Source organism: Drosophila busckii, chromosome 2L, assembly GCF_011750605.1.
Source record: "Drosophila busckii strain San Diego stock center, stock number 13000-0081.31 chromosome 2L, ASM1175060v1, whole genome shotgun sequence".
Lineage (NCBI taxonomy): Eukaryota > Metazoa > Arthropoda > Insecta > Diptera > Drosophilidae > Drosophila > Drosophila busckii.
This window is the reverse complement of record NC_046604.1, coordinates 7,869,619-7,883,872: the sequence shown is the minus strand read 5'-3', so window position 1 is coordinate 7,883,872 and position 14,254 is coordinate 7,869,619. Positions and strand designations below refer to the sequence as shown.

The 14,254-nt window shown below is 39.1% G+C and overlaps 2 protein-coding genes across 3 annotated transcripts in view; one reads left to right on the top strand and one right to left on the bottom strand.

Annotated features, from left to right (window-relative positions):
* The window catches only part of LOC108594524 (chaoptin), a 45,540-nt gene that overhangs the window by 17,068 nt on the left and 14,218 nt on the right, over positions 1 to 14,254 (bottom strand). For both annotated transcript variants that reach the window (XM_033293622.1, XM_017979731.2), the window contains exon 2: positions 1,527 to 1,831. In XM_033293622.1, coding sequence (XP_033149513.1) covers positions 1,527 to 1,830 — 304 coding nt within the window. In that variant the 5' untranslated portion in view covers position 1,831. The remainder of the gene's footprint in view (positions 1 to 1,526; positions 1,832 to 14,254) is intronic.
* LOC108605488 (maker520) lies at positions 6,225 to 7,057 on the top strand. Its single transcript, XM_017995202.2, has 2 exons — positions 6,225 to 6,327; positions 6,405 to 7,057. The coding sequence occupies exons 1-2, from the start codon at positions 6,261 to 6,263 to the stop codon at positions 6,656 to 6,658; spliced, it is 321 nt and encodes a 106-aa protein (XP_017850691.1). The 5' UTR covers positions 6,225 to 6,260; the 3' UTR covers positions 6,659 to 7,057.

Below are 14,254 nucleotides of genomic sequence, written 5' to 3'. Positions count from 1 at the left end.
TAACTATCTGGTATTTATATTTGGCATCGATTATTGAATTGCATTCTATTCTAGTTAATCAAGCTAAGCCATTTGCATTTCTCAAATATTCTTTTATGACACTTTTTTTTTCTCCTATATTTATTTACAATGAGATAAGCTTACGGTGTTCTGACAGCTTGAGCCTTCAGCTGGAAATATTATGAATTCCCACAAGCTTCAAACGCGACTGCATAAACCTTTCGTAAATTTCAATAGTCTGCAACATTTCCATTAACATAGCTACAGCTGCAATTTTCTATGAAAAAGCAGCGAGCAAAAAAAATAAACGTGAATAAATTTGGGAATTCATTGAAGACAGCAGCACACAGCACAGAATATTGTGGCAGATAAATTGGCAATGCGGATATCAGCACTATGCTGACATACAATCCTCTCTCCATCCGAAATCCTCCTCACCAGCAATTGAAAGGCAAGCTAAAAGTTTTCAATAGCTCAACCCTCCATACTCATATCTGTCAGTGTCCCCTTCACCTCACCGCTCTGTAGCAAGCGTCAGGACTATGGTATTCCTCAACTGACGCTGCCAATGTCTGGCCAATTTTTGTGTTTTGTGTGTTTGGCAGTCAAAAGTGCTTGTTGCCGTTGCCTCGCGCGCTTTGCAACTTAATGCGGCAGCTTGAGGTAGCACGATGGGCGTGACAATGCTGGCGTTGTTTGCATTCTGCTGCACTATAGGTAATGGCAATATTTTGGCACGAGACAACAACAACAGCAAGGAAAAGACAACAGCAGGCGAGGAGTGTGTAGAGTTTGCAGAGCTGAAATTGTAAAATTGTGAGTGGGAATGGAATTGGGAATGACAATGGAGCACAAAACTTGCCATTCATTACTTAAAAACTACAAAATTAGCGTGGAATTTGCCACAGCAATCGTTAAAAAGTTTGTCCAAGGCGGAAGTCAACACTGGGAACGAGTGAAAGACTAAAAGAGAGAGAGAGAGAGAGAGAGAGAGAGCGAGAGAGCGAGCTAGAGCCAATGAATGCGGCGTTGCCAAGAACAGGAACAGGGACAGCCCAAAAAGTAAACTTTATTTTTACAACTAATTGGCAAACTTAAATGTAAGATTTAATTTTGTTGTGGGAACGCAGCGAACTCGGCATGTTGTTTGCCTGCAGCTCCTGTTGGACTGTATCCTGTTGCCAGGGCCAGGACAAAGCCGTTTGAAGCTTCATTAAAAAATTACATTTCGCCTCAGGCTCTGCCAACTGTAACTGGCAAGCGGACAAAAAACACAACAAAAAAAAAATACAACAACATACTAAACTAAGACACTGAACAATTGTCATTGTCGCATTGTCCTGGCGGCAGGACCAATTTATAGTGCTATAGCGCCCAGCCCACAGACAGAATCAAAAAAGAAAATATTTGTCACATAAATAAAGCGAGCGACAAGTTTGCCGACAAAACCAACGAGTCCGATGGTTGACAGCAAATAGCAAACTGGAACGGCAAATGGCAACTGGAGCTGCAGCTGGAGCACTTACCTGGAAACTTGTAGAGCGCCACCTCGTTGCAATTTATCTCAATCAGCGTGGACGTCTCGTTGGGCAGGCCGGCGCACTGGCACATCGAGTTGAGTGGGCAGGCATAGAGCACATCCTGCTGCTGCGAGCCAAGCAGCGCTGCCGATCCTCGCGCTGGCGGCGGTCCGCGCGCCAATGCACGCGCCGCATTCCGAGGCAGACGTTGCAACCTTTGACCTGCAGCAAGTGCCTCACCTCCGCCATCAAACTGCCAACAGTGGGCGGTGCAGACAAGGCAAGAGATCAAAGCGTATAACAGCTGCATGCTGAAAAGAGATAAACAACAAATTTATTGTATAAATAAAGTTAAGGTTGTGAAAGCTTTTAAATCAATCAATCTCCTGAATGACACGAAAATTGAAAGGCTTAATAAATACACTGTGAACAACTTTTTTAATAAAAACAGCAATTGTTTTTAATGAATAAAAAACCTCTTCTTGCATTTATGCATATGCAATGTGTTCTCACCCACGCTGCAGCTGTTAACACCTCTTACTCCAATCGCTGAGACAGAGCGAGACTCTCCCAACGCTAATCCATGCACTCAGGGAAAAATAAATAAATGTCTTTACCACAAGTATTAAAGATTTCAATACTTTGATATCAAATTATTAAAAAATAGACTAACAATAAGCACTTAGTTATATATCGTAATTGGTAACAGTTTAGTCCTAAGCATAAGACTTACACAATCTAATTGGATGGCCATTCCTTAGGGTGTTTCTATTTGCTAATACTTATATTATTTCGTGTGTGTATTTTTTAAATTTGCAAATGTAGCATTAAGCTTTTGGCAATTAAGTTTAACTCTGAAACAAGTTTCAATACATGTGAGGGCTAATTTTGCGAATCTTTCAGCATTTTGTAATTCTCTAAGTTACAACTATATATTATATGTCATGAATGTAGCAAGACTTATACGACATGTTTTTTGTGTTGCCTGGCCAAACGATAAAAAAGTATTTCATGCTTATTCGATCTAGAGTGGTATAGTAGGCTAACCAATTTTTAACATTATATCAAAGATTATTAAATATTCTATTATCTTTGATTATCATCAAAACAAATTTATTATTATTAAAATATTGTTATAAGATTATAAGATTTATATTCTTATTGTTAGTCTCATAATAAAAACAGCGAAGTTTAAAAAAAAAAAATTCTGTGATAATAGCAATAATGTGTTACGCCTGTGCAGGCAAACAGGTGGATAGTCATTATTATATATACACATATAAAAATAATATTTAATGCACTTAATATGGCATATTACTGGCAGCAAAAGGCAGCAAGGCGGCGATGAGTAAAGCAAGGACTAACCCACAAACATGCCCTTTGTGTGAAACAGACAGCGCAGAATAAAGACCCGTAAAGACTGTTGCAGAGACCTTTATCTGTATGTATAAAAATATAACAACCACGCAATCTAATTTTATATCAGATTATTAAATTACATTTTAAACTCAAATACCTGACTCAAGTACGCTATCTCCTAATTGTAAGAGAATCTCGCTTTCTTTTCATAAACCTTTAAAGTTCCTTGTCATTTGCAGTGTACATTTTATTGCTTATATATAATATCAGCATTACTTTGGAACTGTAATTGTATCAAAATCAATGACTTTTAGATATAATTTTGGAAGTTGTTGAACATTTTGTTTATTTAATTTATTTTTTTGATTTGATTTAGTTGTGATATTGTTTTATATTATGCCACCGTAAGATTTTTAACTTGTATTTTCATCGTCGTCTCTACGGTAAGTAAGTTTCAACTCATAATTATTATCATTCAAACCCTTATTTGTTTTTTCTACGAACAGCTCATTCCCACCCAATATTGTTTGGCTCATTGGGACTCCATTTCATATAAGGCATGGGAGCTTCAGTTGCATTCGAAATAGACTCCAAAACAAGAGCCAAACAATATGAAGATAAAAAAACGAGTTTTCAGTATTATTATAGATAGAAGAGCATCCAACTCTACACTGTTTTCATTGTAAAGCAGATAACCGCCCAGCTGGCGACAGCCGCCTGGTATCAATTAACATTATTTTCCGTCTCAACGCGATGATACTTGTTCCATGTTAGATTGCTGTCAAGCTATGTAATATATAATACATTTTATATATAATATAAATACTTATACTTAATTTTATATACTAAATATATATGTTCATAAAATATATAAAAAAAAAATATCAGAGATATATGTAAGTAAATGTATTATTATTGAGCAGGCTTATTTACTTTGCCTTTCAACTAATGGCACAAAATCATGTCTAGGTCCCCATAGTGCAATGGACTAATAATAGAAGGTGAGGTTGCACTTCAGAGTGCGTGTGTGCATTAGCAAGCAAACTAGACTCTCTTTTCTGTTTATATTTTTATTGTTTGCTCATTGGTGAGGTGAAGCGTAAATATGACAGCAATAAGTCAAGCAGAGATAAGTGCTTTATCAAAGTGAAAGCTACTTAATTTTAAAACTAAATATTTATTATTAATTAACCCTGTCATTAATTTCAATTTAACCATTTAAAACAATACACAAGGCGCAACTGTTGAAAAGTATTTAAAACAATAAAAAACGACAGTGGACAGCGTTAAAGTTGGCGCCACCAACATCTTAAATTTACACTTGTTGACTAGGGCCATATCGGCGAGCAAACACAAGCGCATGCACTCACAACACATACACAACAAAACACGTTAACGCCGGTCTCAATTCACACGCTCGTTTTCTGCCTGAGCGACGCCGCCGCTGCGTCGGCAGCGACGATTTCTATGGCGCGTCAGCACGTGCCACCCTCCCAGTCTATATTGAAATTGAAATGTGAATATTCCTAAGTTTAATTATTCGATCGTTTTGAAATTTTCAAAATCGGTCGAAAACTATGATTAAGCTTATGTGTGATTTATTCAGATTTTTAAAGATTTTGTACTGCCTTATATGATCGTTTTTTTCGATTTGCGGGGGAGGGGGGGAGGAAATAAAAAAAACTAAAATAAATAGCGTAGTGTCCTGGATATAGGAGCACATAGCATTACCAATTTGGTTGCCTCTAGCTCTATCACGCAGCAGACAAATGGCGAGGACGACGGACGGACGGACAGAAGGACAGGACGGACATGGCTATAATCGAATCAGTTTGTCTTGCTGATCAAGAAATAATATATACTTTAGGGTCCGCCACGCTCCTTCTCCCCTGTTACATACATTTGAGCAACTTCATAATACCCTTTTTTTCATTTTTTACAAAAATGTCAAAGTGTATAAAAAAACTGTCATAAATTATGAGCAAACAAAAAAGTGAATATGGATAATCAAGATGCACACATAAGAGAGTCTATCTATGCATTAAGCTCTGCTGGCTATTCAATTGATGGTATTTGGAATAAAAAATGCTTTCAGATTTATTTTCGGTTCTGTTGGCTTCACCTGTGTTTACATTCCGCTCTTTGGAGCTGTGTGTGAATTAATGGAGCGACATGCATATGAAGACACTCATTAGGACAGCGCTGTCAGACACCTTTGGCATTGGCATTTATTTATTTGTCGCTGCTTAGCATAAATCGCACGTTAGATAGAATGAAAACGCATAAAATTAACGGTCCCCATGCCAGCAGCTTGAGCCGACTGTCAAATGGCGGAAGCTCAATTGGCACAGTGTGACTGGCTGTGTGTAAAAATTGAATATTTAAATACTTTCCGAGAATTGAAAGTTAAGGAGGGAAATTTTATTTAATAAGCTGACAAGCATTTCATTTTATTTATTTGTATGAATAGTTTGAAAATATCTCTTTTGAGCTCTTGAGCCCAGTGTATGCATATTTTGTGCCTTATGTGCAAAGTTCGGCTAAAAGCCTGCGACAACTCATGCAAATGAGCCGCAGTCACACACACAGTCTCTCATTCTAATGCCTAACCTTTAAAAAGTGCGCAACCACAGCACGTAGGGACTCTCACACACACACACACACACACATACGTTCACATACACTTGGCTGAAGTCTCTCATAGAGAGTCAGGCGCATATAAAACATGTTTCATGTACGTAGATGTGTGATGTTTATTTGACACGCCAAAGTATATAATAACAAATAAAAACTTTGGCATACCCAGACGACGGCAAAAGGCGACGTCGACAAGTGCGAGGACTGTGACAAGAACGTTGACGACGCCGACGATGACGACGAGTATGGCCCATTAGCACGATTGTTGAGCTTTAAGACCTCGACGGCTTGGGTACCGCTACCCATTAGGAGCGCACATGCATGAAGCCATGAGCTCTAGCCGAAAAAAATAACAATAACAAGCAACTTTTGGTAATGCCAACCAGCCTGAGCAATGGCAACTCGACTCGGCGACTCGACATGTGCTCGAGAGTTGCTTAAGTCGACTTTGTATTTGGTCTAAGTAAAATATATGTTTTAAGACCAAATTTGTAGCCTCAAAATGGCACTCGCTTAAGCCCAGTTAAAAGCATTTTATTGGCTACATAAATGCAAATGAGCTGTAACAACAGCTCGGTTAGTGGAAGTGTTAATATTGTAATTTAATGTGACTACAAACAGTGTTGAACAATGGGCCAAAGCTCGGAGCGAACCAGCAGCACCAACTTGACAGCAGCTACTAAAGAGAGAGAGAGAGAGAGAATTGTTTCTTAACATACGCAAGTGCTTAAATAATTTACTATAATGACGCATAATCCAAATGTAAATCAACTGGGAGTGCCTAATGAGAAAATCATGAGTCTAACGCTAGGTAAGCTGGTTGGCCTGGCCCACAACTGTTTTCCTCTTGCTCAATAGAAAAACTTAACTTGTGATACTTTTGCTTAGATGAGTATTACGAGCGTTATGTGGCGCCCAAGCTGCTGAGCCCGGATGAGTTGCAACAGCAGCAGCATAAGGATACGCAGTATAAGCGAACGCATTACTTTGGCTCCAGCTATTTGGACCAGTGCAAGCCAAAGCCGGGCGTAGTGCTCAAGCGTTGCAGGGCTAAGATGTCACCTGAGGAGTCCAAGCTGTTGCAACTTAATGTGAAGGACGAAAATACACAAATGACAGAGCCACAGCAAGAACAACAGTAAATGTAATTTGAGACGCTTTGCCAGCAATAAAAGCTTTCCACTAATAAGAATTGAAGTACAGCTCTAAAGCAGCGCTTTTTTATGCGTTGATAATGTGATAACAACTTTTAAGTGAGCTACAAAGAATCTTCAATTTACAGTTGACGGCTTACACTTGAAGAAATAGCGTTTGCAATTAAAAAAAAAAGCATAGAAAATGTTTGATGAACGCTTGTGGACAAAACTATTGTAGGATCGTTAACTAGAACTTTATTCATACGCATTTAGTTTCATTTGTTTTGAAACTTTAGAGTAAATCACATCATTTTATATACAGCTTGCTATAATGAAAGATGATTTCGAAAATTAAAAAGCAAATTAATATGTGTGTCCCCATCAGCCAAACACTTATAAATTGCAAGCGTCAACTGTAATAACATTGTATGGGCATTAACTTAATAATGAATAAAAACCTTTCCGTCCAATTAATTGGTTTAATGCAGAATGTGTGTGTGCGTTTTTATGAACGTTCCTACCTCTTTATGTCTTTAATATTACAGTCTGACAGAGAGATTGAATAAGTTAATAGATAATTATGACTCTTTTAAGCAGCTTTGATTTATATATGATGCGAACAAATATAAGCTTGGGTTGGTACAATTTATGTTGCTCAGTGTACTTTTATGCATGTGAGTAGAATGACTTTTTATATTGATAAGCATTGATAGCAATACGTAGAAATTAAGATTATTGCTCTCAGTGCGCCAGGAGCGCAGTAAAGTTTAAAAGAGTTAAGAGTGAGCACTTGATGTTGCTTCTGAGAACATTTAATGCTTCCACTTTATGCGATGTAATATTATAATTTGTCTTCGCTTGTATGTTGCTTGGGGCGACAAATGACAATTTCATCGAAAATCCAATGTGCTGTGTTTATTCAATCATAAGTATGTTTGCTAGTCATGCCTAATGATATTTAGCTATGCTCAGCAGAATCAATAAGAAACTTCAAGTGCCAGTCAGCCAGTCGGCCAGGCAGGCAGGCAAGCACTTTTGCTGATTGTTTTCCATTATGTTGATGGTGACAGATCGAAGCTGCCTTTTTGGCTGACCATGTAAAATAAACGATACATCAAACAGTTGAGTATGTTTTTGCGGCTACCCTCTCTCACTCGCTCTCTCTCTCTCTCTCTCACTCTCAGACAGTCTGCGAGTATATGTATCTTATCAACATTTATGCACCTACAAGCACACACACAGTCAGTCCGTCAGGCAGTTTGTCATTGAGGCAAGAACGCCAGAAAAGATAAATATGTCGTAAAAGTTTTTTATTTGCGTTTTATTTTTATTTTGTTTTTGGTTTTTTTTTTTTTTTTTGATACAGCAAATGACTAACTTGTTGGCGGAGAGAGCCCCATAGCCCTCAGCAGGTGCTGAGCGAGTGAGCGGGAGAGCGCTAGTGAGTGACAGCCGTGCAACGTCTGTCACGCACAGGCCGGCAGCTTGCCCCAATGCGGGCTGCTGCCCTCTCGCGACTGTCGCCGCCTGTCCAAAGCCTTGAAATGAAAAGTTTAAAACATAACAAAAGGCAAAACTTTGTTTTAACGCACAAGCGAATGTTGTATACACTTTTTGCTTGCTGTAAATAGATTTCTCGACGCTTTCGCTGGTGCGGGCCCAACAAAAAGGTCAAACACAAGAGGCAAGCGTCTAAAGAGGCTAAGCCACAAGTTTTTATTACGCACATAATGCCGGCGATTTCGCTTGAACAGTCCACATCGGTTAAGGCAGAGGGTCTGCATCATTTTTATACTTTTAATTTTTTATGCCGCTGACACAGTGACATCAAATGTCAACGAGCTGCAAAGCAAACAGCCAGCCAGCCAGCCAGTCAGCCAGCCAGCCAGTCAGCTAGCTGGCAGTATGGCAATGGCAGTAGCCCAAGCCCAAGCCCAAACAGTTCTTAGCAGGCCAAAAGCAGCCGCGCAGCATAAATATGATGAGGATGAGCGTCCATTGGGAGCAGCAAGCAACACTAACAGAAACAGCAACAGCAACATCAACAGCAAAGGCAACGCAGCGAGAAGACAGCGCGCAGCAGCAAGAAAAATGCTCGTGCTGGAAAAAAATACTGTAGCATACATTTGGGAGCCGTTGGCATTGCCATTGCTGTTGCTGTTGCTGCTGCCTGCCTGCCGCTTGCGAGCTCTGGCGAAAATTTGCGAGTTTGTGCGATAATAACATATGTAAGTTGCTTGTACATGTGTATGCGTGTGTGTGTGAGTGTGAGTGTCTGTGTGTGTGTGTGTGTATAGTAAGTGTGGCATGTCGGTTTTAAATTTAGCCCATAAGCTGCTGACTGCATAAAGAGCATATATCAGACACGCTGTCTGTCCGTCCGTCCGTCCGTCTGTCTGTCAGGCTGTCAGGCAGGTGAGAGAGAGCCAGCGTTTATTTTTTAGCCAAAATTATTAAAGCCGCAGTTGAGACAGCACTCAGAACTTTAAATGAACTTAATAAAGTGTTTGCTCGTGTGCGGGCATATTTAGCGAATTTTACGTGGACAGCCAACCCGCACACTGATACACACTACATACACACACACACACACACATACACAGACGTGTAGGTGTAGCAGTTTATGTATCTGTGCTATACATTTGAGTTAATCGTCGTAAAAGCGCTTCAAAGTCAATTAGAAGTGCAAAGTTCACGAAAATTGTTTTTGTTTCGGGATTTACTTTGGCGCGCGAGCTAACAAAAATAACTGTATACATATAGCGCACAGTTTATGAAACCGGGCGTGTCAAATTTATGAGCTTTGAATTGTGGGCTCATGGTTAGCAATCTAACCCTAACTGGCTGCCAGCCCACCCACAACACCTCTGAAACTCAAATTATACTTTGCTTCCGTTTTGCGCCTTAATATGCTAACAAATTTATTGATTTATGTTTTGTACAAGCCTGCCAGCTAGCAATAGAGTTGGGCCGTCAGTTGATATGTTGTCAATAAACCTAATGTGAAATTGGTCGAGGCTTATTTGCTGTCAGGCAAAAGTTTAAAAATAATAGATAAAGACAGTAACGCTAACAACTTTTTGCCTTTTGTTTCCATTAGCTGACCCCACTAATCATCAAAGTACATCGGACAAGTGTGTTGGCTACCGAAGTGGCAGACCAGTTATTATTAGGCTCATCAATAATGAATATCAATTTAACAAGTTACCAGAGATTACAAGTGGAAATGCTAGAGCAAACATAAAAATCGAAATTCCAAAATTCAGACTAACTTAACGAATGGTTGCCTACGCCAAAGCAAACACATAGCTTGTAAATAGAAATTACATTTCATTCGGCTAGAGAAAGTCATTGATTTTTAGCTTAAGCAAGGCAGGGCCACATTGCCCACATGCATTGAGAAATATATGAAAATAGGCTAAGCTATTTTTGCTTGTTTTTCGTTAGTTGTTGTTTTTTGCTTTTCGCTTGCAGCAGCTTTAAACAGCAGAGTGCACAAAAATCCTAGCGTGCAACTTCAGCATATTTGCTGTGGCCTCAAGTTCCCAATGTGCATTTGTGTGTGTGTGTGTGTGAATTTGTTGGCTGCAGTGTAACAGGGCATAAAACCGAATTTCAAATACAATTGTGCACGCATTACAATTGAAAGCACACACACACACACATACAAGTACACACACGCCTACAAATCATATGTCAAAATCAAAGTTAATCCCTTTGTGTTATGTACAGCAATTGAAATTATGTGCTCAAAGGCTTAAACAGGCCCTAACAAAATACAAATACAATATAAAAAAAACATTGAAGCCCACGCATACACACACACACACACACAGACGAGCGTATGAAACCAAATCGTTGCCAGCCTCAACAAAGCCCCAAACGCGACACAAATTACATGTGTTGCCTCATTGTTTGTCATACGCTAAGCTAAGCGCAGCCAATAACAATTTGTTAGGCATTTGAATGCACAATTTGTAACAAATTGTTGATAAGTTTAAGTTTGAAAAGCATCACTTTGACTGTTGCTAATAAATATACATATATTTTTATTGATTTGAAATTTCGATTAGCGTATTTCGAATTCGTTCAGCTACCTGATTACAGTTTTTTACTTCTTTTTTGTTTATATACATTTTTTTGCTCAACTGTTGCCATTATTTTTGTTTTTATTGCGCACAACAATCATAAAAAAAAGGAGTCGAGTGGCGCAATTTGAAACAACTGCGGCAGGCACTTGAGCCCAAACCTCTGTCAGCAGCAGGAACAACAACAACAACAATAAGCATATTTTATATATAACATATATATGTGCATGTGTATACAACAAACAATAACAGATTTATTGCATATTTCGCACTGGTAATTGAGATTAAACAGTTCAAAAAAGGCAGCCGCCTGGTATTTCATAAACCCGCAGGACGAATACACATGTATGTAGGTCCTACTTACACGCACACAAACACACACATGTGGCCATAAAGCATCGCATAAATTTAAAGCCTCATATATCGTTTTGGCCTTTGTTCAGCCGCTGCCTATAACTCTTGCTCTCTGGCTCCCTCGATTTGCCGAGGTCAGCATTTTGATCGCAGCAACTTGCGTGTAATTCGCTTAAATAATTGTCAAGTGCTTGCCTTTATTTATGACAAACTTTTAATAATTTAATTGGCCTGCGCCAGCGTTGTTGTTGCTATTATTTCAATTGCTGGATTTGCCGCATTCGCATTTAATTGATAAATGCGTTGGGCCGCGCGCTTCGAACTGTAATTATAGACGATTTGAATAATTCAATGCTTATGCCTGGCACTGCGTTTTGTTTACGCAATTAATTGTGCGGCTGCACAGTGGCATGCAATATCACTAGAAAGTTATGAAAATTTAATTTTACAACTAACCACATAATGGATTTTTAGTAATTAAAATACAATAACTTGAAGTTTAAGGCTTAACTAATTAAAAAAGTAAAGAAAAAAATTTATTTAATTTTCTAGATATATATTTTTTAGTTAAATGAAATAATTAGATTATTATAATAAATGTTTAAGTATCTAATATAAGATTTTATTTTTAAAAAATAAGAAATATACATTAATTGTTAAATAATATAAAATGTGGAGCTTAAGAGATAAAGTAACTATGCTGAGGACACGATAAATTGCGGAAACATCTGGCAGGAACTCAAAAATATCTTCTATTTCTCGTTACAAAATTTAAATAATCGAAGTCGAGAACTCATTAAATTAAATTAGCTTTAAATCAAAAGTGCATTTTAAAAATTTTAGTTGAGTCGAAACTAGGAATTTATTTTTACAGGCAACTTTTCTGTTCATTTTCTCTTGCTTAGGCAACATTTTTCAAGAGTTTTTGTGTCACTGTGCGGTCGGGTTGCTTGGTCATCATCTGTTTGGCATTTCCACAGTGTTTTGCACTGTCATTTGCTTGATAAGCATTCCCAGCACACACACACAGACATGCTGGCACGCCCCACATGCGACACGACACAATGTGCCACGCCTATTCGAGGGTAGATTCCATGCCCCATCCCCACTAATGGTAACCCCTTTTAGTTGGCTAGTGCGCTTTGTTTGGCACGTTTGGCGTTTCGCTCATAAGCAATTCATGTGTTTGTAAACAGTTCAATTTAATTTTAGTGCCGCGGGTGCGAAATTGCTGCTCAATTATTAAGGCAAAGAATTATTAGAGTGGGGACTCTTCAGGCTTCATTCAAAGAGTTGCATGTGCCAAGCGTTTTGGCGGCCATCAACATTTGCCTAGCCTAAAGCTCAGCTAACTTCAGGTGCGAACTGTGAACTGTTTACTGGCAAGAGAGCCGCCAGCTTTAAGGCCTGAGACGTACACCTAGACGACTGCAAAGCCCATGGGGTCGGAAGGGGAGGTGGGTGGGTGGAGCATGTACGTTTTTAGGGTTTTTGTTGTTTCGGCACATAATTGCGGCAGCTCGAAGATAAATTACCTAAACTCAAAACTTTGACCTAAGCGCCGTTTCCGTGAGTAAGATTAATGATGCGGCAATTGCCAGCCACATAAACGGCAACTATCACAGCAAGAGCAACAACACTACTCTGAGCACCAACACCAACAACATGGCCGACAACTTTATGGGATTTGAATCAAGGGTTGCTGATTCTCGCATTAGGTGGTGAGGGATTGTGTGTTGTGTGTGCAGTTTGAAGCTCTTTTGCAACAACATAATCATTTTAACAGCAGGCAACTATAGGAGTGTGCCACATGTGGCCCGCCAGCCCTCCAGCCCCAACCCAGCCACCCTACTATCGTCTAGGTGCGAATGGGTGCATATTTATGGATGAATTCCCACACACACACATGTACAAAAAACAGATACGCAGCGAGAGACTGAGAGATACATTTATTGCTTTGCCATAAACTTGAGTAATAAATTTAATTTTTATTGTTCAGCCGGCTGACTGGCTAACTGACTGACTGGTTGACTGAATGACTGAGTGACTGCTGGCGGCAGGAAATTGTAGACTCGGCAAGTTTTGCTCCCACCCAGTACACCTAGTTGTTGGAAGCCTTGGCGGGGCTGGGGTCAGCAGGTTAGCCCAGTGCCAAATTGGCATATTTATGACCAAGAGGTTCAAACGGGTGAAATGCAAGGCGTTGCCAAAATAGCAAAACGATAAACGACACTTCAATGAACTGGAGTGCGGTTGTGATTTATGCGCGCGTGGATTCAACTTTAAAGCGAGCAAGATGAATGTGCCACTGCCACTGCCACTATCACTATCTCCAGCATGCCACTTGCCAATTGGGGGGCCCAAGCAACGTGTAAATGGGAAAGTAAAATGACAAAGTTTCAATGCTGCGTGTCTTCCACCCAGCCCAACATGCACATAAAAGCGTCTACGCTTAAAAAGAAACCCCATTTAAGATCTATTATCGAAATAATGTAGATAAATAACGTGAAAGCTGCGAGGCATGAGTGGGAATACGTGTGATTTAGTAACCAGCTTTGTATTGCCGCTAGGTTGGCAAACGAATTTTATTATGCGATTTGGCAAGGCTTAAAAATGTATTGTTATACCTAAGACAGTTTTATGAGCAGAATTGAATTTTTATCGCTTTCTCTTACGCTTCATCTATTAAAGTTAATTTAATTAGTGAAAGCACTGCAGAGTAGTGGATAAGATAACATTTTTATTCTTTGAATACCGCACCAAGTTAGAGACAGCGATCGAGCAAGTTGAAGTAACGATTAGTGTTAAAGAAGTTTGAGTATCGATAGTGCAGAGAAAGCAGTTGAATCAAGGAGTTGAAGCAAGAAAGTTGAAGAGTTTAAGTGTTGTTTGGAGAGGCTGCGTGAAAGTTCAAGTAATTCTCGAAATTCACTTTAAGAGTGCGAAGTCGTGCTTATGCTTAAAAGTCAACTTTTGTGAAAGCAATAGAGACATATATATTTGTATATATTTGTATACACAAAAGCGTTCTTATATTAATGCAATCAATAGTTGTTATACTAAAGCAATAATAACGAAATGTTGGGCGGAGAACCCTCAGGCACGGCCCTCCATGAAAAAACTAAAAACTCTAATATTGAATCCTTCAATTTTTATCCAC